The sequence below is a fragment of the Aulonocara sp. 'chitande type north' Nkhata Bay genome, linkage group LG17, assembly GCF_057382095.1.
Source record: "Aulonocara sp. 'chitande type north' Nkhata Bay isolate Kocher_YH1m ecotype deep benthic linkage group LG17, A_spYH_male_GT1.1, whole genome shotgun sequence".
In the NCBI taxonomy this organism is placed as follows: domain Eukaryota; kingdom Metazoa; phylum Chordata; class Actinopteri; order Cichliformes; family Cichlidae; genus Aulonocara; species Aulonocara sp. 'chitande type north' Nkhata Bay.
Window position 1 is genome coordinate 6,351,999 of NC_141360.1, and position 24,409 is coordinate 6,376,407.

General features: G+C 36.8%; 2 protein-coding genes and 2 long non-coding RNA genes across 4 annotated transcripts; 2 read left to right on the forward strand and 2 right to left on the reverse strand.

Annotated features, from left to right (window-relative positions):
• Positions 1-1,476: 1,476 nt before the first annotated feature.
• On the reverse strand, positions 1,477-3,414 carry LOC147309545 (uncharacterized). The gene is made up of 4 exons (XR_015125897.1): positions 3,157-3,414; positions 2,430-2,535; positions 2,157-2,344; positions 1,477-1,917 (listed from the first exon to the last, which is right to left on the reverse strand). It is a non-coding gene; the product is annotated as an uncharacterized LOC147309545 (long non-coding RNA).
• Positions 3,415-6,768: 3,354 nt separating this feature from the next.
• LOC147309546 (macrophage mannose receptor 1-like) lies at positions 6,769-10,592 on the forward strand. Its single transcript, XM_086268740.1, has 5 exons — positions 6,769-7,073; positions 7,350-7,403; positions 7,550-7,936; positions 8,406-8,762; positions 9,352-10,592. Exons 2-5 carry the CDS (start codon positions 7,370-7,372, stop codon positions 9,696-9,698), a joined length of 1,125 nt encoding a protein of 374 aa, XP_086124866.1. The 5' UTR covers positions 6,769-7,073; positions 7,350-7,369; the 3' UTR covers positions 9,699-10,592.
• A 2,592-nt stretch (positions 10,593-13,184) lies between these two features.
• LOC147309547 (uncharacterized) lies at positions 13,185-15,122 on the reverse strand. The gene is made up of 4 exons (XR_015125896.1): positions 14,865-15,122; positions 14,138-14,243; positions 13,865-14,052; positions 13,185-13,625 (listed from the first exon to the last, which is right to left on the reverse strand). It is a non-coding gene; the product is annotated as an uncharacterized LOC147309547 (long non-coding RNA).
• Positions 15,123-18,476: 3,354 nt separating this feature from the next.
• On the forward strand, positions 18,477-21,681 carry LOC147309548 (macrophage mannose receptor 1-like). Its single transcript, XM_086268786.1, has 5 exons — positions 18,477-18,781; positions 19,058-19,111; positions 19,258-19,644; positions 20,114-20,470; positions 21,060-21,681. The coding sequence occupies exons 2-5, from the start codon at positions 19,078-19,080 to the stop codon at positions 21,404-21,406; spliced, it is 1,125 nt and encodes a 374-aa protein (XP_086124912.1). The 5' UTR covers positions 18,477-18,781; positions 19,058-19,077; the 3' UTR covers positions 21,407-21,681.
• Positions 21,682-24,409: the final 2,728 nt, after the last annotated feature.

The window sequence follows — 24,409 nt, forward strand, 5'->3', positions numbered from 1 at the left end:
AGTTCTTGTTTGCATATTCAAATCCATTCAACAGAGTCTTCTCTGTTGGAGCAGGATGAGGAACTTTATTGAATGCAGCCTTCATTAACACATCAAATAGAGACATCAGAGAGAAGCAAGGAAACACAAATAATCAAATATACATTAAAACTTTGTGGTGCTTTTCAAAATTTATAATATGTAGGTTGAAGTTTAAAGTAGTTTTTCTTTCTTTGTTTAAAATTAGATTTTTTTTCATATAGTTTCCACAGAGTAAGAGCATTGCAATAAGTCAGTGGTTGTTGAAGCATTTATTTGTCTAATCTTCTTTGTTTATACTTAGCTGCATTATTTTCATCTATATGTTTGTTCTTTTTTGTTTACAGTTTCCATATTTCTGTCATGGTCCTGCATCGGTGACCCAGCGTTTTGTGTTGTTTATTATTAATAGTCTTTGCTTTTGTCTTATTTAGAATCTCTAGTCTTTGGTTTCAGTGTTATTTAGAGTCCTTCTGTTTCTGTCTCTGTGTTCCAGGTTTGCTGTGCCCCTTGTCATGTCTGCGTCTCTGTGTTAGTTTCCTGTTTTACTTTGACAGTCTGTGTCCTGTGTCAGTGTATTCTGTTTTTCTTCCTGTCTTGTAATGTTCAATTAGTCACAACTTTGTCCAGTTTTTATTGATCCATGACAAAAATGACAGCAACATTTACAGTTAACATATTAGTTTCAAAAAACATGCAGTGCTGGTTTGCCTGCTCATTCTGGTGGGTAAGTAGATCATTTTACCAATAAAAATTACATATTTGAATCATCTTAGATTGATTGAGTGCATTGTTAAGTGATTATAAGGACCACAAATGCTGATATGGCAGGCAGAGATTCCTACAAAACTCAGGTTATGCTCAGTTTCTAGAACATTTAGTAGTCCATAGTTTCAGCCCAAATGATAAACCAAAAACACAGAGAGATAAAAACAGATGATGCAACAAAGGAAAGACGGCTTTTCAAAAATAGGACAGCTGTGTGATCTGAGTCAGACAGGCTCTCTCTCTCTCTCTCTCTCTCTCTCTCTCTCTCTCTCTCACACACACACACACACACACACACACACACACACACACACACGCCATGAAAGATAATCGGGGAAGTGGATACAGCTGGCAGAACAGGACAGGTGTAGACAATTAAGACAATGAAAAGGTGGAACCAGAACACAACAGAAAACCAGCTAATAAAATAGGAAATTACCCAAAATATAAGAGATAAATACTGAACATAATATGATGGGAACACTGGTGTAACTAAACACCAGTCACAAACACCACAGAAAGTTCAAATAACACACAGCACAGGCTTCTTCTCACCATCAGTGAGAGTGATGCTATTCTAACATTGAGCTTGCCAATAATTGGAGCTTAATATTTACTTTGCTTTAAAGTTCTTCATCATTAGAGACAAAAAAAAAGATGTTACTTTGATTTATTTGTTTATTGTGTCTAATTGAGAGATACTTACATGCACACATTAGTAGCCTTTAGATTTATAGCCAGGTAGATGAATAACAGTTATAATATTAACTTTGTACCCAAACATAATTCAGCAGTGCAGTACAATTTTCAAATAGTTGAATCATAATTACATTACATCGCATTGTTATTGTTTTCAATAAAAATGTTTGTTTGGACAACAGAAATTCGCTAAAACTCTTTATTGTAGCAGAAAGTAAGAGAAAGGGAAATACGTAAGTACATGAGGTGCATGTATTTTAATTTTGTACTTTTTGGTTACAATTACTTTCCAGTGGCTCCAGGTTGTGCAGTCACAGGATTTTGAGATAGCACAGTAGAGCTATTCTTACGACGTTTTAGCTCACGATCAATCTGACACCAGACACATAGGTTGCAGAAACAAGTGTGTACGATGTCTCTCTGGAGAGTCCCCTATGGAGGAAATAGCTGTTTGTTATTTCTATCTTTTAATTATAACATAATATTTGCATTATAGATAACTGCACTTAGGTTTGCAATGTTACATTAAATGTGTTTTTTTACATTCTTGGTTGTTTATTAAAATTATTTTGTGTAAAGATTTTTATAAATCTGCATTTCTAGATGAAGAAATGCATCTTATAAATGGTATCTGTTAAAAAAAATTGAAAATTGTTTTATTGGTGTCATACCTCAATTCCATATTTCTTTCTCATGGCAATCCTGAATGACAAGGCTACGGGAGCAACAAACAATGGTATCCCGAGGATCGATAGTGCCCCAGGGGAGCACATGTCCAAAATCGGGAGGAAAGGGTTCTCTCCAAGTGATTTTGAAATGGTGATCGCATAGCATGGCCAGCACCAAAAAGCATAGCAACCTGAAAATCATGACACAAATAGTAAAATATTGGCATTTTTTACACATATCAAAAATACAAGTTAAAGTCCAGTATTGATTCTTACAAGACAACTTGTCTTCCATGCAGTCAAAGAGGCCAGAGCCCCACTCTGCTGACGACGGCTCTGTCATTGGGCTGCAGATGATGACCTGATTGGATCTGAATATGTGCTGTATATGTTTAAAAAAAAATTGGAATAAAGAACAAACACACAAATATAAAACACCCTCTATGCTCCATGTTTCTAAATATCATAAATATGGTTTCATGTAAATCAGGATTGCCACTGTGGATCCTTCAAGAAGATATAACATTGTACAAAATGAAATCAGTTTACTGTGAATGCATCCATATGGAAATTCTTTGTTGGTAAGTAAAATTCATTTATTAAGCGCTGTGCACAGAAAGAGTCAACTTGATAAGAACATGATGTTCCACAATGGCCAGTAAAAATTTAGTCAGCTACATTCCAAGTCCTTCATTTTAAAGGTACAAATATATAAGTTTTTAAAAAGGCAGGGACAAAATTTGTTGTAGTGCATTCTGATTCATATGTGTGCATTTATTAATATTTTAATAGGGATAAATCCCTTCAGTATACTTCTTTATCCTCCAATCCAAACTATAGCAATTTCAATAACTTTGAAACTGAAAAATAATAAATTAAAAAAGAACTTTTTTTCCTTATTAAATCACACTTTTTGGATAAATATCTATCATTACTTATAATATTTAAACTTATATACTTAAACAACATATAAGTTGCCATGTTAAATTTTAATTTGTCTTACCTGATGTAGATGGAAGTGCTGTTGTCACCTTTTAGGCTGTGAGAGAATTAAACAGTGTACTCTGAGGAGCGGCACTTAAAGCAAATTTCCTCAGTTATCAACTATCATCAACATTTTTTTGTAGGCCCACAAAAATGTTGACATAAGTCAATATAGAGTGAAACAAAAAGCTGTCAAAAATATTTCTACGGAACTGAAACAAATGAAGTTGGATCATTCATTTTGTTCTCAACCTTACACACCTGTAAAAATGTGTTACTGTTGTGTTGCCAAAGTCTGTCCGTGAGCACACAAGACAGTGAGAGACCGCTGCTGCAGTGCTCAGAACCATGATGGTCCCAATGCTGGGGGCAGTGTGCATGTGCTTTTGCAAAAACTGTACCAGGGGGAATTGTTGTATACTTTAAAGTTATGCATAACTTGCAAAAAAATCCAAAATACTGGCTTGACACAACGTAGATGTTACATGAATATACACACATACTTCTTGTGGTTACCTGATAGATGTGTTTCTCTTTCAGCTGATATGAATACTTCCATTCTCTAAAATGTCATCAAACACCATTAAGCTGGAAGCCTTGTGTTAATCTCCACAGCTGTGAAAACACTTAAATGTTATCAGTTACACAGATTATTCTTTGCATCCTTGAACAGTTTAATGAATAATTGCACAGAAAGTTGTGGAGATTACAACTTTCTCAAGTGGAAATGATAACAGAGACTCTTCAAATAGTAATACTGAGCAAGAACAGGATTCCTAAACAATCAGCAAGTTAAGACGTATTCTTGACAGTTATTCCGATGTTAACAACCCCTCTCTATGTTTGCTCTTGCCCACACAATGTGTGCACATTCTTGTGCAAACAGGCTGTGGGCTTAAAACCCTTATTGCAAAATACTAAGTTATAGTGCCAAACTCTCATAAGAAACAGAGCCAGTGTGTGCACACGGACACTGCCAGGTTGTGTCACGCACGACACTGACTCCTGGTTCAGAAAGACTTTTCGCCTCTGTCAGTGCGCCCCAGGGTGGCTGTGGCTACAATGTAGCTTGCCATCACCAGTGTGTGAATGTGTGTGTGAATGGGTGGATGACTGGATATGTAAAGCGCTTTGGGGTCCTTAGGGACTAGTAAAGCGCTATATAAATACAGGCCATTTACCATTTACCATTTGTATCCTAAATGCAAGTGACGGGAAACTAAAGGCCCGTCACTTGCACTTTTTGGTGTGAAATGACATGTTACAGTCACAAATACACAAACACAATTAAAGTTTTCATCATTTTCATGAAAGTGTTTGATTTGATTCCAAAATCAGTTCCCCAGAACTGACTCAAGACTCACAAATTTGGAGGGCAAACGGTTCAAAACTGTGAAAATATCTATTCTGTTCAGTAAGTCTGGCCTTACTCTTTGTAATAATTACTGAGGCAGAGTGGCTTTAAGCTCGGGCTGGCATCCCTGAAGGATTTATGAAAATATTCATACAATCATTTACACAGATATAAACAAAATTTAAATAAAACCATGGAAAACTTTCAACATTATTTGTGCTCTTAACGTTCCTCCTCAGTGAATAAACTTCATTATGAGAGCTTTTAATCACACAAATGTCTGTGATCACCTTGTTAAGAGCCACTACTTAATTGACCTGCCACAACACTTACCCGCTCTTTCTTGCTGTGCAGGAATCTGTGGATCAACGGTCTGGATACTGTGGTGAGCAATCGGAAATACTGAGTGAGTAAATAGATTTATTCAGTAAAAGGACCAGATGTTACAGTTATGAGGAAAAGCAGCCCAGAAACTTTACCAGCTGCACACATCGTTGTGTGCCTCAACTTTCGTTCTTTGGCCTAAGCTAATCTGCCATTTTTACTTGGTTAGGTTTAGAGATCTGATCTATATTATAATTTTACAATTTGGGACACATCGTCGGTAGTGGACCTTTGATTCATCGGGTGTTTCGGCCATTATCACTAGACACCCTCATCCAAGGAGGCCCTGCCAGGGTTGATCAGGGTTGTCACTGGTTTATGTAAAATTTTTATTTCTCTTCTTCTTTCTAATGTTTAATTTTCTACAGTTTATTCTATCTATTCAATGCAACTGAGAAATACTTACCTCTTTAAAATTTATGGAGCCTCATTTCTTCAAAAGGGACAGAAAAGGTGATAGAGAGATGTAAGACAAGTAAGTAAGATAAGATAGGAGAGAGGAGAGCCGGAAGGGGGGCGCCCGATCTGGCTTCCCACACCTCCCCGCCGGATTGGACTGTACGCTCTACCTCCCCATTGCCTCCCAGAAAAGGGAAGAAGAGCAGAGGGGAGAAGAGCAGAACTTTTTTTTCCTATTCTTTCATTCCTCCTTTTAGTTTCACTACCATGAGCTTAACTGCACAGTCCCCATGAGGCCCTGAGACAGCTGTATCAGTCAACCAGAAAAACTAATGTTATGTTTTACCCTTTTGATGCCCCCTGTTGAGGCAGGCCCACCATAGGCCCACGTGATGTCAGCCCTTTTTAGCCATTCTAAGAAGTTCTGTGACTGATGTAGAAGATATTGTCTGATCAAAGTTCGGATTTAATGCTGACAGACAAAGAACTGGGAGGTGCAGGTTTCTTTAATTGGGAGAGCCTACAAGCTTTAATATCGTCCAGATCTGAACTCCAACTGGAAAAACAGAAAGACTAACCTTCATCTCTGAGTTCAACCACTGTTATCAGCAGCTTAACAATACGCATTGCAGACACTGGCACACTCTAGAGACTGAAGCATTGCTGAGTGCTGATACTGGAGCAACTTCCCGTCTTATTATTTTAAGGAGCTCAGACAGTTAGGGATCATCTTGTCAATATTGTTCAAATAAACTGAACGATGCTTCAGATGTTTTTTACTCATCCACACAGTGGAAAGACGTCGTCTGTTAAACAGTTCACAAACTGCAACACAACATCAGTTATCTGTGTGCTCAAATACACCGGTGGTCAAGCTTGTACTGGAACCACATAGAGAGCACTTAAACAAACAAGGAGTATGCCATAGCTAAACACTATTATGAGGCTAAACACAGCTCTCTTCAGAGGATCTAATGCTGTATCATAGCAGACTCGTTGTAGTAGCTGAAAAGGACTTTTGCCAGTTTGCCAAACTGTGTTCATGCACATTTGCACATATACACACACATTCAGTAAGATTCAGCCAATTAAGAATTTCTGGCTATTAGACATCTCAAACGTGCGCACTATCAATCAGGTAATGAGTAAACTTAAAATGTGCTGCTGAATTGGATTTTGTGGGGGTTCCTGTGGGACCTTTCTTTTTTGGGAGAGGTGTGATGAACCCTGCTCATTGTTTTAAACCTTCTCTAAAGTGTTTCAGATCTGGTGGGTGCAGCAGGGTTCATCAGTGCCAACTGGGCCTTTGGTTCCCAGACTATAAATCTTCCTGTACTGCTTTTTCTTTACTCTTTGTTGTTTGTTGCATTTACAACACTTGCATACATCTCAGCATACGTGCATACCTTACATCATAGCTCATATTGATTTGTGTAGCTCGTTAAGTTCTGTTTCAGTAGTCTAATTTTATTTATGAACCTTCCAAAGAACCTTCAAAATGCAAACAGTAAAGACATGCAGTTAGTTGAGTTTTATTATAAGTTTTATTATATATAAATACCTCTGAGAGAAGGAAGCATGTTGTTAAAGTAAATTATTTTAAATAACACCCTCTCTTTGTTTGACATTATGTAAATATTAGTATTATATTACCTCTGTTATGACCATCTTGTTGGAATATTTAAATGAGTCCCATAGAATGATCTTTGTTGAAGCAGAGACATGTTACTGACTGCAGGTTTCTTTAACACAACACGCAGAGGCATCGGACTGAAGCAAGGAAAGAAGAATAATCAGATGTAAGTTCAAACTTCAGTCTCAATTTACATTGTTAGCTCAGCACTGGCTTTACATTAAACTTACAGTATTTATTCTGTATTTCTGCTGATTTTTAAAAGACTCAAAAACATTTTTAAAGTAGCTATTCCCCTCATGTGTAATGTATTTTTTACAGTGCAAAATAAACTGCATGTTTTCTTACTCATATATTACCTTACCTATATTACCCTATTATCTGTGAGAGTGGTGCAGTTATATTAACTTTGATGGTTGTTTATCTGTCTTTTAAATCTTAGTTTTATCAAACAGAGGAAATATGCACCGGAGGCTTTTTCTGCTCATGCTGATGGGTAAGTCGATCAGTTTAACAGTAAAAACAGCAGATTTGCATCACTTCAGATTAGTGCAGGGTTTCTGTGAACTGCTCACAAAACTTGCCATCAGTAGATTTCTGAATGACCTGTGTTTTTTTTTTTTTTTTTTTGTGTGTTTTTAGGTCAGTGTTCCTTGATTTTATGCCAGCGCTATGAGTACTATTTTATTAAAGAGCCTAAAACTTGGGACGAAGCTCAGCGCTACTGTAGAGAAGGATATAAAGACCTGGCCACAGTGCCTAACATAACATATATGAAGACACTGTACACAGATTCTACAGAGAATCAAGAAAACGCCTGGATTGGGCTGTACAGCATCTCAGGAAAAGAAAACAGGAGGTGGCACTGGTCTCTGCCAGGAGTCGAGTTCAATGCTAAGGAGATGAATTGGAGTGGAAATGAACCTAATGATGGAGGCGGATATCTTGAGAACTGTGTAGTGATTGACAGCTCTGGTGGGTTGTTGGATATTGGTTCTTCTCATGGTTACCCCTTTATCTGCTATAATGGTGAGAATATTTGACAATAATTGTATTAATTAAACAAAGTGTTTATATTTAAACATATCTACAGCTCATCTCTAATGAAAATGAGAAGATGCGATAATTGGCTGCTGGTGTTTTAGCCCCTGTGTGCTATCCTGCTCATTTGAATACCCGTCCTCCCACGGTGCTTTCTCTGCCTCTCATGTTACACCAGGACACTGTTCTTTGCTTTGCTGAACCATCTCGTGGTGCCAAATGTCATTACACAAAATTTCATACCAGACCTTTGATCAGAAAACTGTTTCTCTGCCACACAGAGCAAAGTCATCCTGAGCATAATGTCACAGCTGTGGTTATTCCCATAATGTTGATAGTTTAGTTTTGAAGGTTTCGAGCTATTTTAAGTTGTGTCTTTAGAAAATCAATTTAAAGATACATTTAAAGATAGAAATGCACATTTCTTATGAGTCTTGTCTTTCTCTTTATTACACAGAACAAAACAAATCACTACATTTCATTGACAATAAAAAAAAGTGGCGTGAGGCTCAGAGCTACTGCAGAGAGAACCACACAGACCTGGCCAGTGGAGCAGAACAGTTAAACAAAGCAGTCAGTACATTTAAGAGTTCTGATGAACCACGATCATGGATCGGCCTGTTCAGAGACACCTGGAGGTGGTCAGATGGGAGTAATTATTCTTACAGACACTGGAGAGATGTTGGTGAGTTACCTGAAGAGCTGTCTGAAACTGACAACGGCACCAGGAAATGTGCGATGACTGAATTAAACAAAGAAAGAAAATGGAAAGCTGATGATTGTAACACCAGAAAGCCTTTCTTCTGCTACGATGGTGAGATTTACAAAGATTCATTTTTCACATCTGGTTTCTGTCAGTTTTCTTACTGAGGAATAAATGTTAAAGCTAAACTAATCTTTCTTCGTCTCATGGAAAAGCTTTACACGAAGAGGTTGTTATATGTTTCATCATAAAGCTAAATAATGCAAGCTGTTATGGAGATAGAGCTACACCCCAGACACATAATGCAGCCTCCTTTCATCAGGAACCTGAGTCACAGGGGTCATATTAGTTTCTGAGTGTGGGTATCGCTACTGTTTCTAATAGGTTCTAGATTTACAGCTATAATGAGAAATAATTCTTGTTTCTAAATCCTCCTGATTAAAAGAAAATTAAATATAAAAAAGGCTCACTTAAATTTAAATAATAAGACTTTAATAAAGTAAATTGAAAATTCTAAGCTGGAAAAACTTACAGCAGGAAAGTAAAAAATATGACAAACTGTCCAACACTTATTTTTATGAAATTTGTTTAGTTTTTTGTATTCTTTTGTTTGTTCCTCATGTATTTTTGTATTTGAGGTAGAAAATCTAGAAACCTGATTTCATTTAATTTGAACTGAACATCTGTTTGTTCATGGCAGAAAAGTTGATCCTGATCAATGAAAGGAAAAACTGGGATGAGGCTGTAAATTACTGCAGAAAGCACCATCGTGACCTGGTCTCCATCACAAACCTTGAACAGCAGGAACTGGTGCAAGAGAAAGCCAAGAATGCCAGCACACCCCACATCTGGCTGGGACTGCGCTACAGCTGTGCTCTTGATCTGTGGTTCTGGGTCAATGACCAGCTTGTCTGCTATGAGAACTGGGCCGATGACACAGACACTGGGGACTGTAACCTGGCTGTAGCCATGGAGACAAGAGGAGAACATAAATGGTTCAAGAAAAATGATGCAGAGATGTTTAGCTTCATCTGTTCTTTATCATAGGCTTTGGAACCATGCTAAATTAATTGTTTTAAATCTTATATTTCTAGTAAGTGTTGTAATCACACTTACTATATTTTTCCTTTATCCAGGCTAGAGATTGATGGGATATAACAACAAGAAGCACTCTGAGTGCAAACCTCCACTCTGGACAGGATTTTTGTTTAATACAATAACGCTGGATTTTGCATGTAATCATTTTCGTTTTTTTCTCTTTTTAAATGTACTAAGATGTTTGTAGTGCAGTAAAAAAAATAAAAATAACTAAATAAATCCACACCATTGTGGATTTCAAATGTATCTATTTTGTGATACTTTTGAACTCTGATTGAGAGTGCTCCACATAAACTACAACAATACACTGGACTGTAAACTCTCAATATTGGCTGAATTATGCTACTTTATTGAAAGTGTGAAATGTGAGAAAAAAATGTGAAATAATAATAAGCAAGAATAATGAGTTAATGCATTGGATACATTCACTGTTGCCAAATTCCTCACTCGGATTTTAAAGCCAGCATAAAATAAATGTGCAGAAAAGTGACTAATGTGTTTGCACCACTTTAATATTAACACAGCAGAGAGTCAAAAAAAATGAAGATTTTTACTAGTAATGAAAGCTGTCGGATGAACGTTAGGTATCATTTGAAAATAAATTAACAAAGATCATTGTTTATTCTGAAGGAATAAGAAATTGTTAATGTTTCTTAGAAATCTGAAGTTTTATTTATTTTTTTCCAAAATACATCTCAAAAAGTAAAAAAAAACAACTCATTCGCCTATTTTTCATTAAATGTAGTCCCATCAGAAATGACTGGTTTTGGGGGGGTGGTTGATCCAAAGTTCAACATCGTGTTTGCTCTCCATTTAATGATATGATGCAAATATTGTTATTGTAGCACTGTTTGTATGATGATATCCAAATGCACACAATAAAATCCTCTTTACTGGAGCAGAATGGAATATTTTACTGAGTGCAGACTTCATTAGCAAAGCACACAGAGACACACTGTGTGCTATGCTGGCAGTGGCAGACTGTATGTGTAGCAAAAAAGGACTCAAATGCAGACCAAAACAGAAAGTGAAACGTGACGTGGAGTAACAGAAAACGAGCAGTTTACTAAGGCTGGTAAAATAAATACAAATGAAGGGCATGGGTGAAACGAAACAATAACCTAAACTGGGTGATCTAAAACTAAAACATGAAAAACCCTTAAACACGGTGAACTGACAGGAATACCTGAAGACGTGCACACAGAGACACATCATGAGTGTCTCTGTGCGCTCATCAGAGTTTCTGAGTTAAACCACACTGACATGTTTTTCTATGGACTGACTGAACATTTGTGTAAATGGTGCCTCTTCTGAGTAGAAAAAAAGTGACCACTATGATATTATTGGGTTAAAAATATTTACCTCTTAAAAATTTCCAGCAGCAGCTGTCAGCCATAATTTAACCGTCCACACATTTTTATTTTTCTGTATATTCTCAATAAAATTCCTGGAAAGAAATGTTTTACAATAATTTTAAATGATTATTGACGACACAAATAAACTCTGTCCAGCGTGTTGGATTGTAAACTTTCCATACGTCTTTAGTTACATGCTACTTTCTGCTACTACTAGTATTCAAACTATGTCAGCAGCATCATTAAGAAGTTGTAGTTAAAATAGATATGAACACATCTAGAACACAGAAAAGTGTTCTAGATTTAAGATTATAAACTTGATTATCAGCATGAATTTAGTTTATCTTCTACACAAATACTTTCTTGTTGTTTAACTTGTTGGTCAGTTTTCAGAATGACCACAACTACAAAGAAAAACAAATCTCAATTATTAAAAACATTCATTTAATTTAGTCTTTTACCATTGCTCTAACAGAAAGGATGTTTTTAGTTGTGTCTTTCAGCATGTCAAACAGCAGGTTTGGCTTCTTGTCTGTCCTGTTTTCCATTACATTATGTAAATATTGTTATTATATTGCCTGGTGTTTGGCCAGCTTAGAGTTCTTGTTTGCATATTCAAATCCATTCAACAGAGTCTTCTCTGTTGGAGCAGGATGAGGAACTTTATTGAATGCAGCCTTCATTAACACATCAAATAGAGACATCAGAGAGAAGCAAGGAAACACAAATAATCAAATATACATTAAAACTTTGTGGTGCTTTTCAAAATTTATAATATGTAGGTTGAAGTTTAAAGTAGTTTTTCTTTCTTTGTTTAAAATTAGATTTTTTTTCATATAGTTTCCACAGAGTAAGAGCATTGCAATAAGTCAGTGGTTGTTGAAGCATTTATTTGTCTAATCTTCTTTGTTTATACTTAGCTGCATTATTTTCATCTATATGTTTGTTCTTTTTTGTTTACAGTTTCCATATTTCTGTCATGGTCCTGCATCGGTGACCCAGCGTTTTGTGTTGTTTATTATTAATAGTCTTTGCTTTTGTCTTATTTAGAATCTCTAGTCTTTGGTTTCAGTGTTATTTAGAGTCCTTCTGTTTCTGTCTCTGTGTTCCAGGTTTGCTGTGCCCCTTGTCATGTCTGCGTCTCTGTGTTAGTTTCCTGTTTTACTTTGACAGTCTGTGTCCTGTGTCAGTGTATTCTGTTTTTCTTCCTGTCTTGTAATGTTCAATTAGTCACAACTTTGTCCAGTTTTTATTGATCCATGACAAAAATGACAGCAACATTTACAGTTAACATATTAGTTTCAAAAAACATGCAGTGCTGGTTTGCCTGCTCATTCTGGTGGGTAAGTAGATCATTTTACCAATAAAAATTACATATTTGAATCATCTTAGATTGATTGAGTGCATTGTTAAGTGATTATAAGGACCACAAATGCTGATATGGCAGGCAGAGATTCCTACAAAACTCAGGTTATGCTCAGTTTCTAGAACATTTAGTAGTCCATAGTTTCAGCCCAAATGATAAACCAAAAACACAGAGAGATAAAAACAGATGATGCAACAAAGGAAAGACGGCTTTTCAAAAATAGGACAGCTGTGTGATCTGAGTCAGACAGGCTCTCTCTCTCTCTCTCTCTCTCTCTCTCTCTCTCTCTCTCACACACACACACACACACACACACACACACACACACACACACACACACGCCATGAAAGATAATCGGGGAAGTGGATACAGCTGGCAGAACAGGACAGGTGTAGACAATTAAGACAATGAAAAGGTGGAACCAGAACACAACAGAAAACCAGCTAATAAAATAGGAAATTACCCAAAATATAAGAGATAAATACTGAACATAATATGATGGGAACACTGGTGTAACTAAACACCAGTCACAAACACCACAGAAAGTTCAAATAACACACAGCACAGGCTTCTTCTCACCATCAGTGAGAGTGATGCTATTCTAACATTGAGCTTGCCAATAATTGGAGCTTAATATTTACTTTGCTTTAAAGTTCTTCATCATTAGAGACAAAAAAAAAGATGTTACTTTGATTTATTTGTTTATTGTGTCTAATTGAGAGATACTTACATGCACACATTAGTAGCCTTTAGATTTATAGCCAGGTAGATGAATAACAGTTATAATATTAACTTTGTACCCAAACATAATTCAGCAGTGCAGTACAATTTTCAAATAGTTGAATCATAATTACATTACATCGCATTGTTATTGTTTTCAATAAAAATGTTTGTTTGGACAACAGAAATTCGCTAAAACTCTTTATTGTAGCAGAAAGTAAGAGAAAGGGAAATACGTAAGTACATGAGGTGCATGTATTTTAATTTTGTACTTTTTGGTTACAATTACTTTCCAGTGGCTCCAGGTTGTGCAGTCACAGGATTTTGAGATAGCACAGTAGAGCTATTCTTACGACGTTTTAGCTCACGATCAATCTGACACCAGACACATAGGTTGCAGAAACAAGTGTGTACGATGTCTCTCTGGAGAGTCCCCTATGGAGGAAATAGCTGTTTGTTATTTCTATCTTTTAATTATAACATAATATTTGCATTATAGATAACTGCACTTAGGTTTGCAATGTTACATTAAATGTGTTTTTTTACATTCTTGGTTGTTTATTAAAATTATTTTGTGTAAAGATTTTTATAAATCTGCATTTCTAGATGAAGAAATGCATCTTATAAATGGTATCTGTTAAAAAAAATTGAAAATTGTTTTATTGGTGTCATACCTCAATTCCATATTTCTTTCTCATGGCAATCCTGAATGACAAGGCTACGGGAGCAACAAACAATGGTATCCCGAGGATCGATAGTGCCCCAGGGGAGCACATGTCCAAAATCGGGAGGAAAGGGTTCTCTCCAAGTGATTTTGAAATGGTGATCGCATAGCATGGCCAGCACCAAAAAGCATAGCAACCTGAAAATCATGACACAAATAGTAAAATATTGGCATTTTTTACACATATCAAAAATACAAGTTAAAGTCCAGTATTGATTCTTACAAGACAACTTGTCTTCCATGCAGTCAAAGAGGCCAGAGCCCCACTCTGCTGACGACGGCTCTGTCATTGGGCTGCAGATGATGACCTGATTGGATCTGAATATGTGCTGTATATGTTTAAAAAAAAATTGGAATAAAGAACAAACACACAAATATAAAACACCCTCTATGCTCCATGTTTCTAAATATCATAAATATGGTTTCATGTAAATCAGGATTGCCACTGTGGATCCTTCAAGAAGATATAACATTGTACAAAATGAAATCAGTTTACTGTGAATGCATCCATATGGAAATTCTTTGTTGGTAAGTAAAATTCATTTATTAAGCGCTGTGCACAGAAAGAGTCAACTTGATAAGAACATGATGTTCCACAATGGCCAGTAAAAATTTAGTCAGCTACATTCCAAGTCCTTCATTTTAAAGGTACAAATATATAAGTTTTTAAAAAGGCAGGGACAAAATTTGTTGTAGTGCATTCTGATTCATATGTGTGCATTTATTAATATTTTAATAGGGATAAATCCCTTCAGTATACTTCTTTATCCTCCAATCCAAACTATAGCAATTTCAATAACTTTGAAACTGAAAAATAATAAATTAAAAAAGAACTTTTTTTCCTTATTAAATCACACTTTTTGGATAAATATCTATCATTACTTATAATATTTAAACTTATATACTTAAACAACATATAAGTTGCCATGTTAAATTTTAATTTGTCTTACCTGATGTAGATGGAAGTGCTGTTGTCACCTTTTAGGCTGTGAGAGAATTAAACAGTGTACTCTGAGGAGCGGCACTTAAAGCAAATTTCCTCAGTTATCAACTATCATCAACATTTTTTTGTAGGCCCACAAAAATGTTGACATAAGTCAATATAGAGTGAAACAAAAAGCTGTCAAAAATATTTCTACGGAACTGAAACAAATGAAGTTGGATCATTCATTTTGTTCTCAACCTTACACACCTGTAAAAATGTGTTACTGTTGTGTTGCCAAAGTCTGTCCGTGAGCACACAAGACAGTGAGAGACCGCTGCTGCAGTGCTCAGAACCATGATGGTCCCAATGCTGGGGGCAGTGTGCATGTGCTTTTGCAAAAACTGTACCAGGGGGAATTGTTGTATACTTTAAAGTTATGCATAACTTGCAAAAAAATCCAAAATACTGGCTTGACACAACGTAGATGTTACATGAATATACACACATACTTCTTGTGGTTACCTGATAGATGTGTTTCTCTTTCAGCTGATATGAATACTTCCATTCTCTAAAATGTCATCAAACACCATTAAGCTGGAAGCCTTGTGTTAATCTCCACAGCTGTGAAAACACTTAAATGTTATCAGTTACACAGATTATTCTTTGCATCCTTGAACAGTTTAATGAATAATTGCACAGAAAGTTGTGGAGATTACAACTTTCTCAAGTGGAAATGATAACAGAGACTCTTCAAATAGTAATACTGAGCAAGAACAGGATTCCTAAACAATCAGCAAGTTAAGACGTATTCTTGACAGTTATTCCGATGTTAACAACCCCTCTCTATGTTTGCTCTTGCCCACACAATGTGTGCACATTCTTGTGCAAACAGGCTGTGGGCTTAAAACCCTTATTGCAAAATACTAAGTTATAGTGCCAAACTCTCATAAGAAACAGAGCCAGTGTGTGCACACGGACACTGCCAGGTTGTGTCACGCACGACACTGACTCCTGGTTCAGAAAGACTTTTCGCCTCTGTCAGTGCGCCCCAGGGTGGCTGTGGCTACAATGTAGCTTGCCATCACCAGTGTGTGAATGTGTGTGTGAATGGGTGGATGACTGGATATGTAAAGCGCTTTGGGGTCCTTAGGGACTAGTAAAGCGCTATATAAATACAGGCCATTTACCATTTACCATTTGTATCCTAAATGCAAGTGACGGGAAACTAAAGGCCCGTCACTTGCACTTTTTGGTGTGAAATGACATGTTACAGTCACAAATACACAAACACAATTAAAGTTTTCATCATTTTCATGAAAGTGTTTGATTTGATTCCAAAATCAGTTCCCCAGAACTGACTCAAGACTCACAAATTTGGAGGGCAAACGGTTCAAAACTGTGAAAATATCTATTCTGTTCAGTAAGTCTGGCCTTACTCTTTGTAATAATTACTGAGGCAGAGTGGCTTTAAGCTCGGGCTGGCATCCCTGAAGGATTTATGAAAATATTCATACAATCATTTACACAGATATAAACAAAATTTAAATAAAACCATGGAAAACTTTCAACATTATTTGTGCTCTTAACGTTCCTCCTCAGTGAATAAACTTCATTATGAGAGCTTTTAATCACACAAATGTCTGTGATCACCTTGTTAAGAGCCACTACTTAATTGACCTGCCACAACACTTACCCGCTCTTTCTTGCTGTGCAGGAATCTGTGGATCAACGGTCTGGATACTGTGGTGAGCAATCGGAAATACTGAGTGAGTAAATAGATTTATTCAGTAAAAGGACCAGATGTTACAGTTATGAGGAAAAGCAGCCCAGAAACTTTACCAGCTGCACACATCGTTGTGTGCCTCAACTTTCGTTCTTTGGCCTAAGCTAATCTGCCATTTTTACTTGGTTAGGTTTAGAGATCTGATCTATATTATAATTTTACAATTTGGGACACATCGTCGGTAGTGGACCTTTGATTCATCGGGTGTTTCGGCCATTATCACTAGACACCCTCATCCAAGGAGGCCCTGCCAGGGTTGATCAGGGTTGTCACTGGTTTATGTAAAATTTTTATTTCTCTTCTTCTTTCTAATGTTTAATTTTCTACAGTTTATTCTATCTATTCAATGCAACTGAGAAATACTTACCTCTTTAAAATTTATGGAGCCTCATTTCTTCAAAAGGGACAGAAAAGGTGATAGAGAGATGTAAGACAAGTAAGTAAGATAAGATAGGAGAGAGGAGAGCCGGAAGGGGGGCGCCCGATCTGGCTTCCCACACCTCCCCGCCGGATTGGACTGTACGCTCTACCTCCCCATTGCCTCCCAGAAAAGGGAAGAAGAGCAGAGGGGAGAAGAGCAGAACTTTTTTTTCCTATTCTTTCATTCCTCCTTTTAGTTTCACTACCATGAGCTTAACTGCACAGTCCCCATGAGGCCCTGAGACAGCTGTATCAGTCAACCAGAAAAACTAATGTTATGTTTTACCCTTTTGATGCCCCCTGTTGAGGCAGGCCCACCATAGGCCCACGTGATGTCAGCCCTTTTTAGCCATTCTAAGAAGTTCTGTGACTGATGTAGAAGATATTGTCTGATCAAAGTTCGGATTTAATGCTGACAGACAAAGAACTGGGAGGTGCAGGTTTCTTTAATTGGGAGAGCCTACAAGCTTTAATATCGTCCAGATCTGAACTCCAACTGGAAAAACAGAAAGACTAACCTTCATCTCTGAGTTCAACCACTGTTATCAGCAGCTTAACAATACGCATTGCAGACACTGGCACACTCTAGAGACTGAAGCATTGCTGAGTGCTGATACTGGAGCAACTTCCCGTCTTATTATTTTAAGGAGCTCAGACAGTTAGGGATCATCTTGTCAATATTGTTCAAATAAACTGAACGATGCTTCAGATGTTTTTTACTCATCCACACAGTGGAAAGACGTCGTCTGTTAAACAGTTCACAAACTGCAACACAACATCAGTTATCTGTGTGCTCAAATACACCGGTGGTCAAGCTTGTACTGGAACCACATAGAGAGCACTTAAACAAACAAGGAGTATGCCATAGCTAAACACTATTATGAGGCTAAACACAGCTCTCTTCAGAGGATCTAATGCTGTATCATAGCAGACTCGTTGTAGTAGCTGAAAAGGACTTTTGCCAGTTTGCCAAACTGTGTTCATGCACATTTGCACATATACACACACATTCAGTAAGATTCAGCCAATTAAGAATTTCTGGCTATTAGACATCTCAAACGTGCGCACTATCAATCAGGTAATGAGTAAACTTAAAATGTGCTGCTGAATTGGATTTTGTGGGGGTTCCTGTGGGACCTTTCTTTTTTGGGAGAGGTGTGATGAACCCTGCTCATTGTTTTAAACCTTCTCTAAAGTGTTTCAGATCTGGTGGGTGCAGCAGGGTTCATCAGTGCCAACTGGGCCTTTGGTTCCCAGACTATAAATCTTCCTGTACTGCTTTTTCTTTACTCTTTGTTGTTTGTTGCATTTACAACACTTGCATACATCTCAGCATACGTGCATACCTTACATCATAGCTCATATTGATTTGTGTAGCTCGTTAAGTTCTGTTTCAGTAGTCTAATTTTATTTATGAACCTTCCAAAGAACCTTCAAAATGCAAACAGTAAAGACATGCAGTTAGTTGAGTTTTATTATAAGTTTTATTATATATAAATACCTCTGAGAGAAGGAAGCATGTTGTTAAAGTAAATTATTTTAAATAACACCCTCTCTTTGTTTGACATTATGTAAATATTAGTATTATATTACCTCTGTTATGACCATCTTGTTGGAATATTTAAATGAGTCCCATAGAATGATCTTTGTTGAAGCAGAGACATGTTACTGACTGCAGGTTTCTTTAACACAACACGCAGAGGCATCGGACTGAAGCAAGGAAAGAAGAATAATCAGATGTAAGTTCAAACTTCAGTCTCAATTTACATTGTTAGCTCAGCACTGGCTTTACATTAAACTTACAGTATTTATTCTGTATTTCTGCTGATTTTTAAAAGACTCAAAAACATTTTTAAAGTAGCTATTCCCCTCATGTGTAATGTATTTTTTACAGTGCAAAATAAACTGCATGTTTTCTTACTCATATATTACCTTACCTATATTACCCTATTATCTGTGAGAGTGGTGCAGTTATATTAACTTTGATGGTTGTTTATCTGTCTTTTAAATCTTAGTTTTATCAAACAGAGGAAATATGCACCGGAGGCTTTTTCTGCTCATGCTGATGGGTAAGTCGATCAGTTTAACAGTAAAAACAGCAGATTTGCATCACTTCAGATTAGTGCAGGGTTTCTGTGAACTGCTCACAAAACTTGCCATCAGTAGATTTCTGAATGACCTGTGTTTTTTTTTTTTTTTTTTTGTGTGTTTTTAGGTCAGTGTTCCTTGATTTTATGCCAGCGCTATGAGTACTATTTTATTAAAGAGCCTAAAACTTGGGACGAAGCTCAGCGCTACTGTAGAGAAGGATATAAAGACCTGGCCACAGTGCCTAACATAACATATATGAAGACACTGTACACAGATTCTACAGAGAATCAAGAAAACGCCTGGATTGGGCTGTACAGCATCTCAGGAAAAGAAAACAGGAGGTGGCACTGGTCTCTGCCAGGAGTCGAGTTCAATGCTAAGGAGATGAATTGGAGTGGAAATGAACCTAATGATGGAGGCGGATATCTTGAGAACTGTGTAGTGATTGACAGCTCTGGTGGGTTGTTGGATATTGGTTCTTCTCATGGTTACCCCTTTATCTGCTATAATGGTGAGAATATTTGACAATAATTGTATTAATTAAACAAAGTGTTTATATTTAAACATATCTACAGCTCATCTCTAATGAAAATGAGAAGATGCGATAATTGGCTGCTGGTGTTTTAGCCCCTGTGTGCTATCCTGCTCATTTGAATACCCGTCCTCCCACGGTGCTTTCTCTGCCTCTCATGTTACACCAGGACACTGTTCTTTGCTTTGCTGAACCATCTCGTGGTGCCAAATGTCATTACACAAAATTTCATACCAGACCTTTGATCAGAAAACTGTTTCTCTGCCACACAGAGCAAAGTCATCCTGAGCATAATGTCACAGCTGTGGTTATTCCCATAATGTTGATAGTTTAGTTTTGAAGGTTTCGAGCTATTTTAAGTTGTGTCTTTAGAAAATCAATTTAAAGATACATTTAAAGATAGAAATGCACATTTCTTATGAGTCTTGTCTTTCTCTTTATTACACAGAACAAAACAAATCACTACATTTCATTGACAATAAAAAAAAGTGGCGTGAGGCTCAGAGCTACTGCAGAGAGAACCACACAGACCTGGCCAGTGGAGCAGAACAGTTAAACAAAGCAGTCAGTACATTTAAGAGTTCTGATGAACCACGATCATGGATCGGCCTGTTCAGAGACACCTGGAGGTGGTCAGATGGGAGTAATTATTCTTACAGACACTGGAGAGATGTTGGTGAGTTACCTGAAGAGCTGTCTGAAACTGACAACGGCACCAGGAAATGTGCGATGACTGAATTAAACAAAGAAAGAAAATGGAAAGCTGATGATTGTAACACCAGAAAGCCTTTCTTCTGCTACGATGGTGAGATTTACAAAGATTCATTTTTCACATCTGGTTTCTGTCAGTTTTCTTACTGAGGAATAAATGTTAAAGCTAAACTAATCTTTCTTCGTCTCATGGAAAAGCTTTACACGAAGAGGTTGTTATATGTTTCATCATAAAGCTAAATAATGCAAGCTGTTATGGAGATAGAGCTACACCCCAGACACATAATGCAGCCTCCTTTCATCAGGAACCTGAGTCACAGGGGTCATATTAGTTTCTGAGTGTGGGTATCGCTACTGTTTCTAATAGGTTCTAGATTTACAGCTATAATGAGAAATAATTCTTGTTTCTAAATCCTCCTGATTAAAAGAAAATTAAATATAAAAAAGGCTCACTTAAATTTAAATAATAAGACTTTAATAAAGTAAATTGAAAATTCTAAGCTGGAAAAACTTACAGCAGGAAAGTAAAAAATATGACAAACTGTCCAACACTTATTTTTATGAAATTTGTTTAGTTTTTTGTATTCTTTTGTTTGTTCCTCATGTATTTTTGTATTTGAGGTAGAAAATCTAGAAACCTGATTTCATTTAATTTGAACTGAACATCTGTTTGTTCATGGCAGAAAAGTTGATCCTGATCAATGAAAGGAAAAACTGGGATGAGGCTGTAAATTACTGCAGAAAGCACCATCGTGACCTGGTCTCCATCACAAACCTTGAACAGCAGGAACTGGTGCAAGAGAAAGCCAAGAATGCCAGCACACCCCACATCTGGCTGGGACTGCGCTACAGCTGTGCTCTTGATCTGTGGTTCTGGGTCAATGACCAGCTTGTCTGCTATGAGAACTGGGCCGATGACACAGACACTGGGGACTGTAACCTGGCTGTAGCCATGGAGACAAGAGGAGAACATAAATGGTTCAAGAAAAATGATGCAGAGATGTTTAGCTTCATCTGTTCTTTATCATAGGCTTTGGAACCATGCTAAATTAATTGTTTTAAATCTTATATTTCTAGTAAGTGTTGTAATCACACTTACTATATTTTTCCTTTATCCAGGCTAGAGATTGATGGGATATAACAACAAGAAGCACTCTGAGTGCAAACCTCCACTCTGGACAGGATTTTTGTTTAATAGAATAACACTGGATTTTGCATGTAATCATTTTGGGTTTTTTTTTTCTCTTTTTAAATGTACTAAGATGTTTGTAGTGCAGTAAAAAAAATAAAATAAAATAAAAACTTGTCAGATCTTAACATTTAAACCTCAATTCATAAGCTTCAGCTGTAAATTTATCCGTCCATTCTCTTCTGTTTGTCCAGTTCAGGGTGGGAGGGGGCCTGGAGCCTATCCCAGCCCTGCCAGCGGCCCAACAGGTAGGGTACACACTGGTTAGACTGCAAATCTGTCACAGGGCTAAGACAGACTGATGACCATTCACATTCACATTCACAACTATGGGCAACTTAGAATCACCAGTTAACCTAACCATACTGACTATATGTCTCTACCCAAGAATTTGTTGCTGTGAGCCAACAGTGGTAACCACAGAGTGACTGTACTGCAGTAAATTCATTCATGGGATAAATTTATCGCTCCAGAAGTGTGTTCCTTTCTCTTATACGCCGTTGTGTCCTTATTTAAATGTATCTATTTTGTGATACTTTTGAACTCTAATTGAAAGTGCTCCACATAAACTACAACAATACTCTGGAAACTTGATATTTGCTGAATTATGCTACTTTATTGAAACTGCCAACTGTGTGAAATGTGAGAAAAAATAAGCAAGAACAATGAGTTAATTCATTGGATACATTCACTGCTGCCAAATTCTTAACTCAGCCTTTAAAGCCAGCATAAAATAAATGTGCAAAAACGTGACTAATGTGTTTGCACCACTTTAATATTAACACAGCAGAGAGTCAAAAAATGAAGATTTTTACTAGTAATGAAAGCTGTCGGATGAACGTTAGGTATCATTTGAAAATAAATTAGCAAAGATCATTGTTTTTTTTTCTGAAGGAATAAGAAATTGTTTATGTTTCTTAAAAATCTGAAGTTTTAATGTTGTTGTTTTTTTCAAAATACATCTCAAAAAGTAAAAAATAACCCCCATTCGCCTATTTTAGTTTCATTATATGTAGTCCCATCAGAAATGACTGGTTTTGGGGGGGCTGGTTGATCCAAAGTTCACCATTGTGTTTGCTCTCCATTTAATGATATGATGCAAATATTATAATAGTATATGTATTGTATTGTATGAGGATATCCAAATGCACACAATAAAATCCTCTTTACTGGAGCAGAATGGAATATTTTACTGAGTGCAGACTTCATTAGCAAAGCACACAGAGACACACTGTGTGCTATGCTGGCAGTGGCAGACTGTATGTGTAGCAAAAAAGGACTCAAATGCAGACCAAAACAGAAAGTGAAACGTGACGTGGAGTAACAGAAAACGAGCAGTTTACTAAGGCTGGTAAAATAAATACAAATGAAGGGCATGGGTGAAACGAAACAATAACCTAAACTGGGTGATCTAAAACTAAAACATGAAAAACCCTTAAACACGGTGAACTGACAGGAATACCTGAAGACGTGCACACAGAGACACATCATGAGTGTCTCTGTGCGCTCATCAGAGTTTCTGAGTTAAACCACACTGACATGTTTTTCTATGGACTGACTGAACATTTGTGTAAATGGTGCCTCTTCTGAGTAGAAAAAAGTGACCACTGTGATATTATTGGGTTAAAAATATTTACCTCTTAAAAATTTCCAGCAGCAGCTGTCAGCCATAATTTAACCGTCCACACATTTTTATTTTTCTGTATATTCTCAATAAAATTCCTGGAAAGAAATGTTTTACAATAATTTTAAATTATTATTGATGATGGAAATATGTAAATATTGTTATTATATTGCCTGGTGTTTGGCCAGCTTAGAGTTCTTGTTTGCATATTCAAATCCATTCAACAGAGTCTTCTCTGTTGGAGCAGGATGAGGAACTTTATTGAATGCAGTCTTCATTAACACATCAAATAGAGACATCAGAGAGAAGCAAGGAAACACAAATAATCAAATATACATTAAAACTTTGTGTTGCTTTTCAAAATTTATAATATGTAGGTTGAAGTTTAAGTAGTTTTTCTTTCTTTGTTTAAAATTAGATTTTTTTTCATATAGTTTCCACAGAGTAAGAGCATTGCAATAAGTCAGTGGTTGTTGAAGCATTTATTTGTCTAATCTTCTTTGTTTATTCTTAGCTGCATTATTTTCATCTATATGTTTGTTCTTTTTCGTTTACAGTTTCCATATTTCTGTCATGGTCCTGCATCGGTGACCCAGCGTTTTGTGTTGTTTATTATTAATAGTCTTTGCTTTTGTCTTATTTAGAATCTCTAGTCTTTGGTTTCAGTGTTATTTAGAGTCCTTCTGTTTCTGTCTCTGTGTTCCAGGTTTGCTGTGCCCCTTGTCATGTCTGCGTCTGTGTGTTAGTTTCCTGTTTTACTTTGACAGTCTGTGTTCAGCACAGCTGGACTGGCCATCGGGCATACCCGGTGGGCCGCTTGTGAGTTTTCGTTTTTATGGAACGATGGGGTTTTATTTATTTATTTATTTTTAACGGTATAAATGAATTGTGGTGGATGTGCCAGTTGGTCATGATCGACTCTGGGCTGGACCAATTGCAGCCGAGGAGGTCAAACTTTAAAGTTGAGGTGAAAAGGAATACAATTTGTCCCGTTTCTCTTCAGCTATAAAGTTGCTAATTCAATCATGAAACTGATCAATGATCAGCTGATGCTTTTCTCTCTGCGCCAGAAAGAGGAAACCAGCGGATGTCGCGCTAAACAACAGCAGCATGTTTAAGCTTGATCAGCTGTTGTTAGAATTGATTTAATATTACTTTCTAGTATCAGCTGATGTTTGCTGGAGCCACAGCTGTAAAAGCTGCTGGTCATGATATCGATT